The sequence below is a fragment of the Brassica rapa genome, chromosome A03 (assembly GCF_000309985.2).
Source record: "Brassica rapa cultivar Chiifu-401-42 chromosome A03, CAAS_Brap_v3.01, whole genome shotgun sequence".
In the NCBI taxonomy this organism is placed as follows: Eukaryota; Viridiplantae; Streptophyta; class Magnoliopsida; order Brassicales; family Brassicaceae; genus Brassica; species Brassica rapa.
This window is the reverse complement of record NC_024797.2, coordinates 25090203-25110941: the sequence shown is the minus strand read 5'-3', so window position 1 is coordinate 25110941 and position 20739 is coordinate 25090203. Positions and strand designations below refer to the sequence as shown.

General features: G+C 31.4%; 2 protein-coding genes across 2 annotated transcripts in view; both read right to left on the bottom strand.

The window, feature by feature from the left end:
* Positions 1 to 20739, bottom strand: part of LOC103861069 (potassium transporter 9) — a 645946-nt gene that overhangs the window by 482308 nt on the left and 142899 nt on the right. The gene's annotated exons all lie outside the window — the stretch shown is intronic.
* LOC103861192 (leucine-rich repeat receptor-like serine/threonine-protein kinase BAM3) lies at positions 14982 to 19374 on the bottom strand. The gene is made up of 2 exons (XM_009138893.3): positions 15988 to 19374; positions 14982 to 15564 (listed from the first exon to the last, which is right to left on the bottom strand). Exons 1-2 carry the CDS (start codon positions 18560 to 18562, stop codon positions 15236 to 15238), a joined length of 2904 nt encoding a protein of 967 aa, XP_009137141.1. The 5' UTR covers positions 18563 to 19374; the 3' UTR covers positions 14982 to 15235.

The window sequence follows — 20739 nt, the reverse complement described above, 5'->3', positions numbered from 1 at the left end:
GAAGCCCTTGAGTACTTTTGAAATAACCACCAGTGTGCCCATTAACAGATATAGAGAACGAGGCTGTGGTTAAACAGGTCGAGATCCATCCTATAAAAATTTCCGGGACATTAATAGCACGCATTGCCGCTATTACAAAATCCCATCGCAATGTGTCGAATGCTTTCCGGAGGTCAACTTTTAACATCCCACTAAGCTCCACGTTATTTGAGTTGTAACCATGAACAATTTCTGTGGCAAGCAGAACATTTTCAGTGAGCAATCTACCAGGAAGAAAAGCAGTTTGAGAATGCCCTATCGCCAAGTTAAGGATCAGTTTCAAGCGATCTGCCAACAACTTGGAGATAACTTTGTATATTGTATTCAAGCAAGATATGGGCCTGAAGTCTGTGGTCTTTGAAGCATTTGGGATCTTTGGAATCAGGACGAGGTTAGTAGCGTTCAGCTGTTTAAGAAGACACCCTGAATTGAAGAACTCAGCAACAGCCTCTGTTACCTCTCCACCCACCACAGACCAGCAGCTAATGAAGAACTCTGGAGAATAACCATCGGGTCCGCTCGCTTTATTTCGAGGAAGCGAGAAGAAAGCCTCACGGATGTCTTCACTAGTGAAAGGAGCGGTGAGAACAGCCTGCTGAGCTGGCGAACAGGAGAAATCCACAAGGGAGGTGATATCATTCTGGATAAACATCGGAGGGTCAACCGGCTTGCCTAGGAGGTTGGAGAAGTAATTGACACAGAGGTTCTGAATATCATCCTGAGACTCAAATCACACACCATCTTCATCAATAAGATAGTGTATGTGATTGATAGCTTGTCTTGAGTTGGCCATACGATGGAAAAAGGAGTGTTTCTATCTCCCACCGTCAGCCAGGTGATTCTTGAGCGCTGGTAGAAAAAAGATTCCTCAGCCGTAGAGAGAGTGATCCACCGTTGTTGCAAATCCAATTCCAACTGAGCATTTTCAACAGATGGGTCATTTAAGGTACGAATTTGAGCAGCCGCGAGGTCCTCTGATGCCTCTTTTACTCTCTTCTCAATATCAGAAAAGTTCTGCCTACTGAAATCTCTTATGGCTTTCTTAAGAGTCTTGAGCTTTCTAGCGACTCGGAACATAGCGGTGCCGCTTATACCATAAGAGAACCAGTGGTGAGCAACTAAGGGTAGGAAGTCTTCGTTCTTGAGCAGGTAGTTAAAGAACCGAAACGGCTTTTTCTGCTTGGGGGCTCCAGATTGCAGAGCTAAAGACATTGAGGCATGATCAGAGAAAGCAGGCTCACCGAACACTGCAAGAGATAGAGGGAACAAGCAAAGCCAGTCATCATTCACTAGGACTCTGTCGAGTTTTTTAGCAATAGGCTCCAACCGTCTTTTATTCCACCATGTGTTAGAGGATCCTCTGTAAGTAACATCTGCCAGAGCACACTGGTTAAGAGATTCTGCAAACAGACGGGTGGGAAGGTCAATGTTTGGGCCTATCGCTGCAGAGTTTTCTGAAGGTCTCAGGACCTGGTTAAAGTCTCCGAACACAGCCCAAGGCTTCCCCATGACACGCTGATCTGCTGCTAGAGAAGTAAGCTCAGACCAAAAAAGCCTCCTGTCCATATCATCAGTTGAAGCGTAGACAAAGCAAACAATAACAGGGGGGGATGAGGAACTAAGAACGTCCTCGCAGGAGATCATCTGAAGGGATTTGGACAGGACATCAACTTTCACACTAGGATGCCAAGTGATCCAAATCTTTCCCAAGTCCGAGAATGCGTAATTACTATCATACAGCCAACCTGGCAAAACTGCATTCAATAATTTTTTCTGTTTTCCAGACTGTACATGAGTTTCTAGAAGGCTCCCAAAAAGAAAATCCTTGTTCCGAATCCAATTTTTGAATCCGCTATGATGCGACAATTTATTAAAACCCCGCACGTTCCAACAAAAAATGGTTCCTGTACACATAAAAAGATTTTAATTGTGTTTGGGGCCTCTGCCCCGACCACCCCTGGATCTACGTTTCGTCCGTGCCGGAATATACTGCCCTTCCTCCATATCGGAATCAGAAGATGATACATCAGAGGAATCAGGTTCAGCTTCAGAGAAAGAAGAACCCCCAATAGCTTTACTAGACCCAGCGAACTCATGCGGTGGGATCTTAGAAAAAGTGTTTGTTCCCGGATCAGACGGGCCTTTAGTCTCAGACGTGTGAGGCTGCAGGTCGATCGACTTTCCTTTCCGATCGGGGGGTGGAAGCTGAGATTGAACTGATTGTTTTGAGCTATCATGAGCAGGCTTGCCATGGAGGTCAGAGTTCTTGGGTTTTAAGCTATCTTGGACAGGCACAAAACGTTTTTTTACTCTGATCTTTCTTGTGTAAGTGACCTTTTGATCTGGGACAAGCTTCTGAGGAGTGAGACGAGGAGTTACAACCCTTGCAAGTTTTTGGAGCAGAAGGACAGCGCCTGAGTGAGTGACCAACTTCTTTGCAATGGGTGCAAACTGGGGGCATCCAAGGACTTGAAACTCCGATTCGAGCAATGTCGCCAGACTGGAACTGAACAATTACAGCTTCCGGAAGTGGCTTTCTCGGGTCGATGAGAGTCAAAACTTTTGCGACCTCGAGGTCAGTCTTGTTTGCTGTTGTTGGATGAAGGAGTTTAGGGTGGCCGACTAAGCCTGCAATTCGTTCGAGTCCGTCTTCGTTGAAGAACTGAAGAGGAACGTTTCTGAGCTCGAGCCAAATGGGGGCAGAGGAGAGAGTCGGCTTCTCAGGTAGATTTCCCGGTTCCCAGTGAGCCACAAACATTGTTTGACCATCTATCTGCCAAAGTCTTTGGTAGATGACTCGATTGCGAGTCGTCACATTTGGGATACGGAACAGGAAGGCGTTGCCTTCAAGCTTTGAGACTGTAATGTCACGGTACTGCTTGCTCCAAATGCCGTTGACTATGCTGTGGATTAGGTTCTGAGCCGGAGGGTCCGAGTAGAACTGGCCAATGACAAAGCATTCCCAAGATTTTTTATGCTTTTCGATGACTGAGTTGGGGATCTGAACACAGATTTCCCCTGAAGGTAGAGTAAAAGGAGTGCCTTTCTTCTCCAACTCCTTCCCTTTTCCTTTTCCTTTGAATAGCCCGACCCAGTCATTTTTTGGTTTAACTTGAGCGTTTGCAAGGGTATCATCTGTAACCTTCCCAGAGGGGCTAGGTACGGGAGGCTCCTGAGCCTCAGCGACTACTTGCGCAAGGTTTGTAGTTGGCGTCTCAGAGGAAACGGCAACAGTGGTGTTAACAATTTGCGTCTCAGAGTCTACGACAGCGGAGGGGTTTGCAGTTGGCGTCTCAAGGATGACGGCAACATTTGAGTTTGAAATTGGCGTCTCAGAGGTGACGGCAACAGTGGATTTTGCGGTAGAAGACATATTCTCGATGGTTTCCTTAGAAAGAAGATCGATTTCAACATCTCCAATTTGAGCTGTAGCTGGGTTTTCCAGATTCAGATCTAAGGATGGTGGAGTGTCCGAGCCAGCTTCTGCAGCGGCTACAAGGTCACAAACAATCGGTGAAGAGTCAACAGGGGACCTGGAGGTTGCCTGCGAGTCGTTACCGGAGGATTTAGACGAGGATAATGAAGGTGAAGCGGAGGAAGCTTTTCGAGAAGTCGTAAGCTTGTTCTTCTTCTTCGTCATGATGAATGGCAGGGCCGAAGGCGGGATTGGGGCCGGATTTCGACGTCGCGAAAGACGCCGGAGATGAGCGGCGAAGGAACTCACGGTTGAAGCTTAACGGTCGAAAATCGTCTTTCTTGGGTTAGGAGAGAGAAAAGCTGTTCCAATTTCTAAAAAGGTGTTTTCAGTGGTTGGATTTATATTTAATAAAGTGTTCGTTTTAGGTAAATTTAGTACGTCGTCTCAATTCTATATATAAAAGTTGTTGTACAAACATAATATCTCAAAATATGCGACTTTGGCTAATGGCATTTACTCCGGTTGGATACTCTTAAAATTTTAGGTCTTAACATTCTACTATGAATAAATCTTAAGATCACATGGGTGATTTAAAATGGAGAGACCATTCACCAATCTTGAGACGTGAAAATGTTAGGTAATGGCAGTTGAGTACCTTTTCGCATGTGCTTTCTCTATCTTCTCTCCCAGTGCTCACATGCAACTCCTCATTTTACTCTGATACATATATCTTCCTCATATTGCATTACTTGACCTCTGTTCCACATGTAACTACGACACTGATATTTCACTTTTAATATATTAGAATTTTGAATCTCATGTTTGAACAGCAATTACAGACTTAGTTATTGAACTTATTGTACGTTTTACCGTTTGTTATACTGTGTGCATACCAACTGACCAACAAAATAACCATTCACTACACAAGTCATAAGTCTCGTCAAAACAAACTTGCAGACCTGAATTTCTAACCACCGAATATTATGGTAGAAGTAATAATAGATTTAGAAAAGAATATGTACGTCCAGTAATAATTATTACGTTGTTATTCCTCACTGCATTGGTCTATCTTTACAAGTTAATAATAAGCTATGCAATGATGCAAATATTTATTAGAGTTTTTTATATCATGGCAACATATATATATACAAACTCCTTTCGCAAAAAATAAAAAATATATATACCTGTACTTTTAAATTTATATCTGGTCTGACTAATGCAAAAAAAAAAATAGTAGTGCGGTAAAGAGGGTTTAGCGATTGAAGAGAAAAAAATTATGACGGTGAATATGTTGAAAGAAAATATGGTGTTTGTAACAAAATTGCTAAATAATAAAGAAAAAATGAAATTTCTAGTGATTTAAATATTCCACGTTTGAAACATAAATAAAATCATATATATTTCACAAATGTACACGCAACATGAATAGTACAAAAAATTATTAAGAAAAATAATAATACATCAAACTTTCTTCTATTGTCCTTTTTAAAGTAAAGAGTTTTCTTTAATTGTCTTTCTTTTATGCCCCTATTACTACAGTGTTTGGTGGCAATTTTAAATGGTAATTTTATATTTTTATACAATGTTACAAATCAGTACTGAATTTTATTTATTATAGAATATTAAATAATACTATCAAGTATTGAAAACTAAAGACCAAAAAAACTCATAAGTCGCTGGTCATGAATATTAGCAAGTATTGAAAACTAAAGACCTTGTAACTGGAAAGACAATAATGGAAATGAGTAATGTACTAATGTAAAATACAAAACATTTGCTAACAAAATAAAATAAAAGAAGAGAGACGTGAAAACCTCTCAAAGGTGTATATGTCTTGATCATAGGTCGAATCAGGCCTGGCACGGCGTAGAAGCAACCAAGCGACGGAACCACATCCCCACATGTCTTCTCTTAAGTCTTAACTCTTAAGGTTGTTAAATATATTTTTAGCAAAAAAAAAGTTTGTTAATATTTTTTGTACAAGTGTGCTTTATAATTGGAACACCGACGTCAAAATATAATAGTAATCGGAACACAATAAAAATTTGAACATTGTTTTCATTTCATTTCATACAATATATCATATATTTTAAATGTTCTTTTGACGTCGAAGGAGGTTTTGGTAGTATTGTGCGAAGGAGGTTCGATACCATACACAATTTACAGGCGAATTGACACGGTTTGAATTACGACTTGACTTGGGCTAAGAAGCAAGCCCAAATTTGAATAGCCTACCCTTGTTTCCTCGTTGGTCCACGTGGGCGCATTTTCATAGTTTTACTATCACTTTTGGTGTTTATTTTAATATTTTTCTTGTCAATTAATTTGGTGTATCTAATGCGAAAACTATAAACATACCAAACAGGTATAACTTTATTTGAAAATATTTTAGTTAATGTTTCATCATATATATTACAATCTTTTCGTTATCACCAAACCAGATACTATATACAATACATGACTTAAAACTGAAAATATATTAACAGAAATTAAACTCTTGATATTACAAAAAAAAAAAAAAAAAAACTCTTGATATTACATGCTGGATTCATATCTAACCCAACTTTGTTTTCGGTTCCTTTTTTACATTTTTTGTTTATAGTAAGTCTTTCTTTGACATCTATAATATTAATTTTACTATTGAAAAATAAGATATACTAACAGTTTAATATATTTTTAACACTAGATATCAAATAATCTAATTTATATTGCAAATGATGTAAACTATTTGTAACGTATGAAATATCGATGAACAGTTTAGACAAACATTATACGTCGCAATTTTTAGGATACCCTTTTCCATAGGTTTACATTTATAATGTGCAAAGTTTTACATTTTTTAGAAACAAAACTTCATATTTATTGTAAAACGTCTTTAAACCTCTGGCCATTAGGTCATGGGGTTTCCACAGCCTAGAATTAAAAAAGACCCGAAGAATAATAATGGCAAAATGTAGACCTTAGAACTGCGAATCTTATATATTGCTCTTTGGTCCACTTTTAAGGTTGCGGTTGGTGTTTGATAAGTTGGAATATTCTAATCTTAGTCATGTTTACAACTAGGGATTAACCCGGGCTACGCCCGGGTATTTTTATTTTTTTCTAATTTAAGTTGTTAAATTATTTATATTTAGGTTATGATATATATATTTATATAAATGTTAAGATGCATGTCATAATTAAAACTTATTTTTAAATTTTAACACGTTAAATTAACATATTTTTTACTATTTAAATATTTTTTGTAATTTTGTTGGCTATCTAGTTATCATATTTAGCAAAACTATCTGTTGAGTGTTAACAAAAATGTTTTAGATATTAAATTAAACTGTTGAGTATTTTTGGATCGACCACATGCTCAACAATCAATCGATCCGTAAAAAGATGGTCGATCTCCTTGGCCAGGTAAGTACAATTTTAGCAAAAATATCTTTGATTTTCAGATATTAAGTATATAACTATTCTTTTTAATTATATTTTCTGATTAAATTATTGTATTATAATGTTTATGTAAATATTTTTTGTGATGTTTGAATTTGTGTTGTCCGTATACTTAACCTAGATGATATTGATGTTTAAGAATTTATTGTTTTCTGGAAATAGAAAATAATGATATATCAAAACGTATCTAATACTTGTTAAATGATAGTATAATGTAAATTATATCCATTATTTGAAAATAACCATTTGTTGTTTTTAATTTTTTTTTTTAAATCAGAAATTATTTTTATTTAAAAACATTATTCATATATAATATAATAGTTTAAGTTTGGAAGATTAATCTATATATATAAATTATGTATATTTTTAAAAAAATAATTTAAGATATTATATATTGAGTAACTGAGTAAAAGCTGAATTTCTTATCTTGAAAATAAAATATTTATATTTTTGTCTTCATGTTATACTCACCAATCCATCATTGATATTTATAACTCAGTATGTTTTTAAAATAACTTAGTTTTAAGTAATAAACAAATTTAATAATTAAATTCATCACCTATAATGTTATATAAACTAGAGTCAATTAGCTAAAAAACCACAAAGAAGTTAGAAATTAGGGTATTGCACATGATGTGATAAGTTGTGTGTCTATGAACAAAGATACCATAGTGTGGGGTTTAGGGTATTGAGTTAATTATGGGAAAAGTTGTGTATATGGGATGCAATTTCACTTTAAACTATATTTGAAAACTCTTTAAAATTATATTTTAAGCATAATATTACTATTATTTAATTTAAGTTATTTTAAGCATAATATATGCTAAACCAACTTAAATTATATTTACAATAGAACCATCCTAAACGTGTTAATAAACCAAAAACAATACTAAACCAACATGAACCAATACCTGATTCGGCGTGGAAGGAAGTGTTTTGGGATAAATGCTTGAATGGTTATTAACTGTAATAGTTTGATCATGAAATAGTTAGTATGAATATTAACAATAAAATGATGGATTAGATTAATTTAAATTTGTAAGAATACCTTTGAGTCTATGAAAAGCAATTCAATTCCCATGAATAAGTTTGGCTTTTGGAAGTTGCGGGTTTCCCAACAATGAATCCACCTAACAAAAAGTTCGTTGTTATAGAAAATCTCCTTCAAAGTCATTAAAGGTTTTTGGGACGACAATAGTTGATGGTGGAACCATTTTTTTGCTCGAGTGCTTTGAAGTTTTCCTTGATAGTATGAGGTTGATGTTGATGGAATAATGAGTTTTGTATGGACTTTCTTGACTCCCTCTGTTTCAAAATACATGAAGTTTTAGGTTGGGACACAAATATTAAAACACTTGTTTTTTATCTAAAAGGTATCACTAAAATATAAATTAAAAATTATTCAACCAATCACAAAACATACTACAAAATATAATTGGTTACACAGTTTTGATAAAGTTAACAGATACCTTGAAATATGAAAACATCGTCTATTTTGAAACATCAAAAACTCTCTAAAACAATATCTATTTTGAAACGGAGGGAGTACATTTTAATTTTTTTTGTTTAATGTGGTATTTTCATTTTTATATAACTTACTACCATTTTAAGATATATGTACCTTTAAGATAGATGTTTAAATCTTAATGTACTTTTCCATTTTTTTAAAATGTTTATTTCCATTTCTTATATTTTTTATTTACGTAATATCTATATTTTTATTTTAAAATAGATATTTAAATCTTAATGTACTTTTTCCTTTTTTTTTAAATTGTGTATTTACTTATATTATATATTTAATATTTTAAGATAGATGTTTAATGCTTAATGAACTTTTTCCATTTTTTTAAAAAAATTGTGTATTTACTTATTATTATATATATAATTCATATATTATAGATTTACATATTTACTTATTATATATTTTCCTGTATATGTATTTTCATTTCTTGTACTTTTTATTTACTTAATATCTCTATTTTACTTTTTAAGATAGATGTTTAAATCTTAATGTACGTTTTCCATTTTTTTTAAATTGTATATTTCTATTTGTTATACTTTCTATTTACGTAATATCTATATTTTAAATTTTAAGATATATTTTTAAATCTTAATGTAATGTTCCATTTTTTAAATTGGGTATTTACTTATATTATATATTTAATTTTTATTTATATTGTGTATTTCTATTTCTTATACTTTCTATTTACTAATAATTTTATATTTTAAGATAGATTTACATTTTAAGATAGATGTTTAAATACTAATGTACTTTTTCTATTTTTTTAAATTGTGTATTTCTTTTTCTTATACTTTCTATTTGCGTAATATCTATATTTTATATTTTAAGATAGATGTTTAAATCTTAATATAATTTTTTCCATTGTTTTTAAGTTGTGTATTTCTTTTTCTTATACTTTCTATTTACTTCATATCTGTATTTTACATTTTAAGATAGATGTTTAATATTTAATGTACTCTTTCCATTTTTTAAAAATTTTGCATTTACTTATTATTGTATATATAATTCGTATATTTATATATTTATAATATTTACTTATTATTTATTTTTCTATATATTGTGTATTTCTCTTTCTTATACTTTATATTTTATTAATATCTATTTTTTATATTTTAAGATAGATGTTTAAATATTAATGTATTTTTTCATTTTTAATGTAAAACGGCAATGTTTTAAAGAAGAATTTGGACAAATAGTCAAATAGTTATATTTATGTTTTTTTCTTTTTTTTATAAAATGGTTATGTTACATTATGGAGATAAACTGTTTTTTTTTAGTAAAAAATAGTAATTTTACATATGTTTAATGTAGTTTTTCCATTTTTTTCATGCTGTATGTTTACATATTATAGTTATTTTTAAATATAAAATGGTAATCTTACATATGTTTAATGTAGTATTTCCTTTTTTTATGTTGTATGTTTACATATTATTTATTATTTTCAAAATTATATATAATGTTTTTTTACAAAATAGTAATGTTACATTATGGAGATAAGATGTCTTTTTTTTAGTGAAAAATGGTAGTCTTACATATGTTTAATGTAGTTTTTCTATTTTTTTTATGCTGTATGTTTAGATATTATTTATAATTTTCGAAAATTAGTAATATTAAAATGTAAAACTATATTTTATGCCACGTGTCATCTTTCGGGAGAAGTTTTTTTGGCTGATGTGGACGCTCTATGGAGCCTCAAAGATAGATTTACATTTTAAGATAGATGTTTAAATACTAATGTACTTTTTCTATTTTTTTAAATTGTGTATTTCTTTTTCTTATACTTTCTATTTCCGTAATATCTATATTTTATATTTTAAGATAGATGTTTAAATCTTAATATAATTTTTTCCATTGTTTTTAAGTTGTGTATTTCTTTTTCTTATACTTTCTATTTACTTCATATCTGTATTTTACATTTTAAGATAGATGTTTAATATTTAATGTACTCTTTCCATTTTTTTAAAATTTTGCATTTACTTATTATTGTATATATAATTCATATATTTATATATTTATAATATTTACTTATTATTTATTTTTCTATATATTGTGTATTTCTCTTTCTTATACTTTATATTTTATTAATATCTATTTTTTATATTTTAAGATAGATGTTTAAATATTAATGTATTTTTTCATTTTTAATGTAAAACGACAATGTTTTAAAGAAGAATTTGGACAAATAGTCAAATAGTTATATATATGTTTTTTTTTTTTTATAAAATGGTTATGTTACATTATGGAGATAAACTGTTTTTTTTTAGTAAAAAATAGTAATTTTACATATGTTTAATGTAGTTTTTCCATTTTTTTCATGTTGTATGTTTACATATTATTGTTATTTTTAAATATAAAATGGTAATCTTACATATGTTTAATGTAGTATTTCCTTTTTTTATGTTGTATGTGTACATATTATTTATTATTTTCAAAATTATATATAATGTTTTTTTTGAAAAATAGTAATGTTACATTATGGAGATAAGATGTCTTTTTTTTAGTGAAAAATGGTAGTCTTACATATGTTTAATGTAGTTTTTCTATTTTTTTTTATGCTGTATGTTTACATATTATTTATAATTTTCGAAAATTAGTAATATTAAAATGTAAAACTATATTTTATGCCACGTGTCATCTTTCGGGAGAAGTTTTTTTTGCTGATGTGGACGTCTATGGAGCCTCAAAGATAGATTTACATTTTAAGATAGATGTTTAAATACTAATGTACTTTTTCTATTTTTTTAAATTGTGTATTTCTTTTTCTTATACTTTCTATTTGCGTAATATCTATATTTTATATTTTAAGATAGATGTTTAAATCTTAATATAATTTTTTCCATTGTTTTTAAGTTGTGTATTTCTTTTTCTTATACTTTCTATTTACTTCATATCTGTATTTTACATTTTAAGATAGATGTTTAATATTTAATGTACTCTTTCCATTTTTTTAAAATTTTGCATTTACTTATTATTGTATATATAATTCGTATATTTATATATTTATAATATTTACTTATTATTTATTTTTCTATATATTGTGTATTTCTCTTTCTTATACTTTATATTTTATTAATATCTATTTTTTATATTTTAAGATAGATGTTTAAATATTAATGTATTTTTTTCATTTTTAACGTAAAACGACAATGTTTTAAAGAAGAATTTGGACAAATAGTCAAATAGTTATATTTATGTTTTTTTTCTTTTTTTTATAAAATGGTTATGTTACATTATGGAGATAAACTGTTTTTTTTAGTAAAAAATAGTAATTTTACATATGTTTAATGTAGTTTTTCCATTTTTTTCATGTTGTATGTTTACATATTATTGTTATTTTTAAATATAAAATGGTAATCTTACATATGTTTAATGTAGTATTTCCTTTTTTTATGTTGTATGTTTACATATTATTTATTATTTTCAAAATTATATATAATGTTTTTTTTTACAAAATAGTAATGTTACATTATGGAGATAAGATGTCTTTTTTTTAGTGAAAAATGGTAGTCTTACATATGTTTAATGTAGTTTTTCTATTTTTTTTATGCTGTATGTTTACATATTATTTATAATTTTCAAAAATTAGTAATATTAAAATGTAAAACTATATTTTATGCCACGTGTCATCTTTCGGGAGAAGTTTTTTTTGCTGATGTGGACGCTCTATGGAGCCTCAAAGATAGATTTACATTTTAAGATAGATGTTTAAATACTAATGTACTTTTTCTATTTTTTTAAATTGTGTATTTCTTTTTCTTATACTTTCTATTTGCGTAATATCTATATTTTATATTTTAAGATAGATGTTTAAATCTTAATATAATTTTTTCCATTGTTTTTAAGTTTTGTATTTCTTTTTCTTATACTTTCTATTTACTTCATATCTGTATTTTACATTTTAAGATAGATGTTTAATATTTAATGTACTCTTTCCATTTTTTTAAAATTTTGCATTTACTTATTATTGTATATATAATTCGTATATTTATATATTTATAATATTTACTTATTATTTATTTTTCTATATATTGTGTATTTCTCTTTCTTATACTTTATATTTTATTAATATCTATTTTTTATATTTTAAGATAGATGTTTAAATATTAATGTATTTTTTCATTTTTAATGTAAAACGACAATGTTTTAAAGAAGAATTTGGACAAATAGTCAAATAGTTATATTTATGTTTTTTTTTTCTTTTTTTTATAAAATGGTTATGTTACATTATGGAGATAAACTGTTTTTTTTTAGTAAAAAATAGTAATTTTACATATGTTTAATGTAGTTTTTCCATTTTTTTCATGTTGTATGTTTACATATTATTGTTATTTTTAAATATAAAATGGTAATCTTACATATGTTTAATGTAGTATTTCCTTTTTTTATGTTGTATGTTTACATATTATTTATTATTTTCAAAATTATATATAATGTTTTTTTTACAAAATAGTAATGTTACATTATGGAGATAAGATGTCTTTTTTTTAGTGAAAAATGGTAGTCTTACATATGTTTAATGTAGTTTTTCTATTTTTTTATGCTGTATGTTTACATATTATTTATAATTTTCGAAAATTAGTAATATTAAAATGTAAAACTATATTTTATGCCACGTGTCATCTTTCGGGAGAAGTTTTTTTTGCTGATGTGGACGTTCTATGGAGCCTCAAAAGGTCCCTTTTATTAGTAAGGATTGGTGTTCAAAAAAAAAAAAAAGTCATGTTTACAATTAAAACATTGTTAACAGAAAGTTAAAAAGGGTAATTATAAATAATCATTATAATATCACCACCCGTGGGTTTTTACCTCAGTGCCTCATAATTAAATCCCTAATGGTCGTTAACATTTCAAATCAGAAATCTGCTAAAGAATATTATCTAATGGTAATCAAAATCAAACATCAGATAAAAGCAGGTCAACATTTAGTAAAGTATAATACTATATTAGCACACTGCATCGAAATATCTTATTTTCTCATTATTGTTAAGATTTTAATGTCTCATACTTCAAAGTAAAGTGTAGTTTAGCAAAAATAAAAAAGTAAAGTGTATCCCAAAACCTCACTATAACTTATTAAAACTGAGCGTCTCCTAGTATTTTCGTTCAAGATATTAGTTTGAGTTATTCTTGGGTTCACCCCTTAGGGTGAACCTATAGGTTCATCAACTAATAAGATTTAATTATTTCAAATCTGATAACTTTTAAAAAAGGAAACAAAATATTGTCAAATTATATTACGTTTTTAAAATTAAAAAAGTATAACTAAATAAAAATAATAGTAGTTGCAAAAAAAAGTTTTCAAAATAAAATTAATACCATAAACAAAACACTAAACTCTAAATCTAAACCCTAAACACTTTGATAAATTTTAAATTCTTGAATTTAAAAAAAAAAAAATTTTTAACACAATCAACAAAACACTAAACCCTAAATCCTAATCCTAAACCATTGGGTAAACCCTAAACTCTTGGGCAAACCCTAAACCCTTGGATAAATCCGAAACTCTTGGATCAAATCTTAAACTTTAAAATTTATGATTTATTCAAGAGTTTAGGGTTTACCTAAAGGTTTAGGGTTTAGGGTTTAATATTTGTTGGCAGCGTTAAAAATACTTTTGAAAAACAAATTCTTTTTTTTTTGCGATTAAAAAATCTTCTTTTTGTGATTAATACAATTTTTATTTTAAAAATATAATATGGTTCGATAATATTTTGTTTCCTTTTTTAAAAGATACTGAATTTAAATTGATATAATTTTATTGGTTGGTGAACCTACAGGGGTGAACCCAAGAATAAGTCTATTAGTTTGGGCTTTTGAGTTTACGGCTCTATTTGACCTTATTATTGCTACTAGATCTTAATGGACCTTAACTCATTGGTCATAAACAAATTTAGAAAGACCAAAGTGAGTTCCATTACAAAAGTTGTTGCCATCAAATAATAAAAATAGGAGTCACTTATTTAGATTATATACAACAACAGTATGGTGAGATCAAACATGAAACATGATCCAAAGTTTTCCAAGATTTATGTTCTTATGTAACTGGTGAATCTGAGTGTAGTTGCATCAACTCCATATGTTCACCGCACTGGAGCTACTTTTGGCCTTAAATCAGAGAGCAACCATGTGGTCAACGTTTGAAATAATGTTGAGATTCAAGATGGCCTTTACTCTCAACTCAGAGGTAAACCAATGAGGAAGAATCTGAAGAAGGTGAGCAGAGAAATGAGTCCAAAAAGGCATGCTTGAAACCCTTTTTTTCTTTTTCCTTGGGCACCAAGTTGAGTATTAGAACTAGGCTCTAAAATGGATACCGTCAAGGTAACAAACCTATCAAACCACTTATTATAAGATGTATATATCAAAAATATCAAGTACTTGATACTTCCACCAAAATCAAATCAATTGGACTGGGCTTGGTTTAAAAGCAACTGGACCGATTAAATATATATTATCTTAAAAAATAGCATCTGAAGCATATTAGTTAGTCTCTGATTTACTGATAAGAAATTACTAATCAATTAAAACATACATTATCTATTATCAATACACATACAATTATCTTGATAAATATTTGTATTTGATATAAAATATATAAAATCTCTCACATTATTGATAATGTTTGAACTTCTTTAAAGTTCTCCATGAATGGATATATATATTATGTCAGGAAGATAAAATCCTTAACCCCTTTCCCCCTTCAAGCTTAATATAAACTCCTATCACCGCCAAACCATCATTACATTTCTAAAAAACTCTATAGAACACATACAACATAACAAAAAATATTTGACATATATATAAATTCATTGGATTTAGAAAGTATTGGGTTGTTTAGCTTGAGAGATCATCTGGACGACCTCTCTCATGGTCGGTCTCTCAACACTATGTTCTTGAACACATAGCATTGCCACAAAGAACAATTCCATGGCTTCTCCTAATGGCACATTGCTCAATCTTTGGTCAATGATCTTCACCACACCTTGTCTGTTACAGTTTGTCTGAATCTTTGACCATTGCACAATGTCTATCCCTTCTTCTCCAAATTTATCTACTGGTTTTCGACCCGTTATTAGCTCCAATAGTACTACTCCAAAGCTGTACACATCGCTCTTCTCATCAATTCTCAGTGTATATGCGTATTCTGCATGATAAAAATCAGGTAAAACATATTTAGATCGACCATTATACACGAAATTTTATGTAGGAATGAGAAATCAAATTGAATCGGTTTAAGTAAACCAAACTCTGATTAACACTGAAACTTTTATCAAATTATCTCAGTATTAATTAGGCTTAAAAGACCCAAACACCAAAAAGAAAATTATTTTAAATTTAAGTTTACACATTTAATTTATAAGATTATTTTTTGTTATTTGTATTTTTACTAAGTTACTAACCGTGCTAAACTAAGTTTATTTTGGTTCTAGTTCGGTTACTATTTATTCTGAACTAAATACAAACCAAAACATCAAACAAACAGAACAGTAACCTAAATTCATGTTCAGCCCTAGTTTCGAACGTTACGTATAATGCAAGAAACAAGTACTGGGAATCCGTCATGTACCTGGAGCGATGTAGCCGTAGGAGCCTGCGACCGATGACATACACTCTGAAGCTCCATTATCTTGCAACATGAACTTAGCCAGCCCAAAATCAGCGACATGAGCTTCAAAATCAGGACCCAACAAGATGTTGTTTGATTTCACATCGCGGTGAATTATAAGCGGCGAGCAATCGTGATGAAGATAACACAATCCCTTAGCCGCTTCCAACGCTATTTGCAACCGCGTTTCCCACTTCAAAAACACTCCAGCTTTCCCATGCAAGACTTCCCCAAGACTACCATTAGGCATGTACTCGTAAACAAGGAGATTCACGTCTTTGTTTGAACAGAAAGCGAGCAATCTCACTATGTTCCTGTGTCTGATTCTACCTAACGTCTGAATCTCTGCGGATAAACCGTTGTCGTGAGACGATGTTTTGCTTATGGACAAGAGCTTCTTGACCGCAACTTCTTCACCGTTTGGCATTAAGCCTTTGTAGACAATCCCTGCACCGCCTTTACCGATCACATTGTTCTCTTTAACGCATTCCACAATGTGCTCGCTTCTGAAACCAAGCTGTTGAAACCCGATGAGCTTCCATAGATTCGAGCTATTCCTTCTCATTCTCCAGTTCTTGACCACAGCTAAAACGATGAACACCAAGAAGAACCCTAGTAAACCTAACCCTAACAACAGCTTGAATTTCGCGGAGTTTTCGCCATGGGAATTTGAATTTTTCTGGTTAAGAAGCTGAGATTGAGATTGGTTTTGAGAACCGTTGCAAGGGTTTGAAGAGTATCCGCAGAGAAAAGGGTTTCCGAGGAATGACGTGTTGTTGAAGTAATAGAATTGCCCTGAAGTTGGTACTGAACCAGAGAAGTTGTTGTGTGAGAAATCTGCTGATGTCAAGCTCTTCAAGTATCCTAGCTCCGCGGGGATGGTTTGGTTTAATGAATTCCAAGAAACATTCAGATAGTTTAGAATCCGAACCTGCGAAATCTGAACCGGAATCTGACCTGAGAGCTGGTTATGACTCAAATCCAAGTAGGTCAATGACTGACAATCACCAATCTCTTGAGGTAACTTGCCAGAGAAGTTATTTCTGCTCATGTCAATCTTGAGAAGACCCTTCAAGCTTCCTATCTCACCAGGGATCTGTCCCGTGAACCGGTTCGAGCCAAGAAGAAGAATCTGAAGGCTTCTGAGGTTTCTGATTGAGCTAGGGATCGGTCCGGTTAACCGATTGTTTGACAGATTGATCTGAGTGAGACTTGATAACCCTACACTTCCCTCCTCTTCCTCTGGCACTTCTCCGGTCAAGAAGTTGTTTTGAAGCTCGAGAAGCGATACATTAGGTAAATAGATCAAACCCTTTGGCAGTTTACCTGTCAGAAAGTTCTGACCTAGACGGAATCTCCAAAGCGTCTCACATTGGCCAAGATCTTCAGGGAGAGGACCGAACAAGAAGTTGTTGAAGAGAATGAGAATCTTTAGGTTTCTTCCGAAGCAGAGTGATTCAGGGATCAAGCCTGTGAGTTTATTAGTAGACAAATCGATCTCGATCAACTTCCCGTTTGTGCCAAGATTCACAGGAATCTTTCCGGTGAAGTTGTTGTGCCAAAGCTTGAGAACTTCAAGATCAGGAAGGTGAGATACAAACTCAGGAATCTCGCCGTGTAGTCTGTTGAAGAAGAGGTTAAACAGCTGAAGCCTTTGAAGTCCAGATAGCTCAAGAGGAATCTCTCCTTCTAGAAAGTTGTTGGAGAGATCTAAAGTCTTGAGGCTTGTCATGTTCCCTAACTCTCTAGGAACAGAACCTGTAAGTGCATTGGTCTGAAGATACAGAATCTCCAAGTTCTTGAGATTCCCTAACTCTCCAGGGATCGATCCTTTCAAGCTGCAGTTAGCTAAATCCAAGTGGACGAGATTAATCAATCTCCCCAAATCTGATGGTATCCCGCCGTGGAAGTCGTTGTAGTAGCCTAAGTACAGCTTCTGAAGAGTTGTGATGTTGCCTAACTCGCTAGGGATCCTCCCGGTTAAGTCATTTCCATATAAGGAAAGTAACGTGAGACGCAAGAAACCTCCGTAGCTTCTAGGGATCTCACCGTTGAAGTAGTTTCCTCCGAGGTCTAAGTAATCGAGTTGATTGAGTTTGGTTAGAGACAGAGGGAGCGATCCGTTGAGGTTGTTGTCGTAAGCGTCGAGCGTCGTGAGCTGAGTCATTTGGCTGAAATCGAGTGGCGCAAGCTCTCTTTCAAAGGCGTTGTTGGAGATGTTTAAGAACTCTAGGCTCGTCAGCTTGAGGATCTCTGGCGAGAGAGTGCCGGAGATGTTGAGGTTAGAGATGTCGAGACGAGTAATGGACTGGTTCAAGCTGTCACAAGAAACACCAGTCCAAGAACAAAGAGAGATGAAATTTGGAATGTTCCATGAATCAAGAGAAGGATCATAAGAATCAAAGCTTTGCTTTAGAGAGACAAGGACTTTGGCTTGTCTGATTAGTGAGAGATTAAGAGATGAACTCGAAGAAGAACAGAAGAAAAGAGAGACTGATGACAAGATTAGGAAGAAAGTGAATATATTGTCTGCCATTGTAACATCAGAAAGAAGAAGAAAAAGAACTCTCCGACACAAATCTGAAGTTTCAGAGAAGTGAAAGAGAAGAAGGGTCTTCGAAGAAGTTGCAATACCCTAGAAGGAGATCATCATCATTAGACATCATCATGCTTTCACTGTTTTTTTTAAATGATTTGGGGCTCACGATGTTCTGAAGTTGCTGCTTGGAGTGAGTGGATTAATAAGTGGAGAGGATCATCATCATTTCATGCCATCAGTTTTTTTTTTTTTTTTGAATATACGAAATCATGTAAAATTATAATAAATAAATTAAAAGAAAGTGAAAAAAAAGTTGATGTATCCAATGCATTCTTCTTCTTTAGGATTTGAGCTTTAGTTTTTTTTTTTAATGAGTCTTTAGCTTTTGGAAAAAGCAAAAGCAATATACTTTCACAAAAGATGAGAAGAACACACACACATCATCGCTTTTTCCTTTATTAGAGAAAATTATAAATTTTAAAAGATAAATGCCCCTTGCCTTCTCTTTATCGTCTGATTTGATTTGTTTTTTAGGATTATTTGAATTAGGTTTCATATATATATAATAGGTCATAGTCACATAGTCCACTAGGTTTTAACATAACAAAATTTTAAAAGCTTGATTGGATGAGATCATGAATTTTACGTGCTTAAAAAAAAACAGCAAAGTTTGTTGTAATCGAACCCTAATCTTACCTTAGTCCGAAATCAAAACCGCTATGTACGACAATTTGATTTTGACATAACTGTTTTAGCTTATTGTTTGAAGATCCATAATTTTTTTGATACATTAATTGAACATAGTTGAATTGTACTTTTGAATTTACATTGTTTGCGTGATTACATAACAGTCCAATAAAAGCGAGAATTATCATATTTATTTTTTAATCAGTCATAAGTAATTGTCTCTTATATTATATTTATACCAGCTAAGAAAAAAAATTGAACTTAAAACAAACCTTTAATTTTGGTAATATAATTCACATTTTATCAAAAAAAAAACACTGAAGTGGCTTTATAATTTTTTTTAAAAAATCGTTACGTAGAAAAAAAGAAACACTCATACAGTATCATAAAGAGGACACACACTCACATGTTGCTAATATCAAACCATATAATTACTCTATATTATGAAATAAACATCGTACCTTTATGTCATTCAAATGTTTTATGTTCCATTAACTAAAGATCAAAATCTAATCCATCAGATTTAAGAGGCCAAGCATTGTCTTTGTCCAACCACTAAACTAGTACAAACCAAAATAACTAGAATCTTTGGTAATTGTGCTGCCCTTTTTGTTTTTTGTTGTTTTAGAAGAAATTAATAACTTCTCTGTCAAGGATTCTGTTTCTGTACCCAATGTTTCAACAGCTTAAGCTCCTCGAAATTTTCACACCATGAACCTGCAAAAAGATACTTATTTATATGTACATGCAAATCTTCAATTATTATCAAATTATTTCGTAAACTGCCCTTTCCGATTATTTTCCCCTTTTCCATGATATTTTTTTGTTTGAAAAAGACGCATCAGGTTTATAAGATAAACTACAGTACCAACTTGATATGGTATATATATGATCTAAAGAGAAACTATTTATATGAAAAAAACATAGACTAACTCAGAGCTAGTTGTACAAATATAACGGCTAATTCATTTTGTGGATAAAAGATCAAATTCAAATACATTCACTATAGGTTTAGTCATAGTTGACAACTGCAGATTAATTATAAATAGTTAAAATACCGGTTTCTTTCATATGGTTTATGGATAGGTCTGAGTTTCAATTTAGAATTTTCCAGTTGTTCTAATAAAATAACATCTGAAATTAGTGAGTAATACCTATAACCCAATTAAGATAGTGAAAGTTCTTGGCTTGTTTAACTCTTCTGTAAATATAATTTCGAAGAAATATTAGTTATTTCAAGCATGCATATCTCATCCAACTAATTTTTGTAATGACCTATATTGTTTTCTCGTTTAAGAGCTAGAAGAGTTTTTTCTTCGAATGAGAGTATATTCATTGATGCAATTTAAATGTACAAAATAAGTTGAAGGGAAAACAAAATTATATTCATAAGGTAAAATGTTCACCATGAAACGTTGTACGAAACAATACAACAATAAGCATTTAACTTCGAAAATACTTGGCGTGGGAAAATGTGATAAAGAATA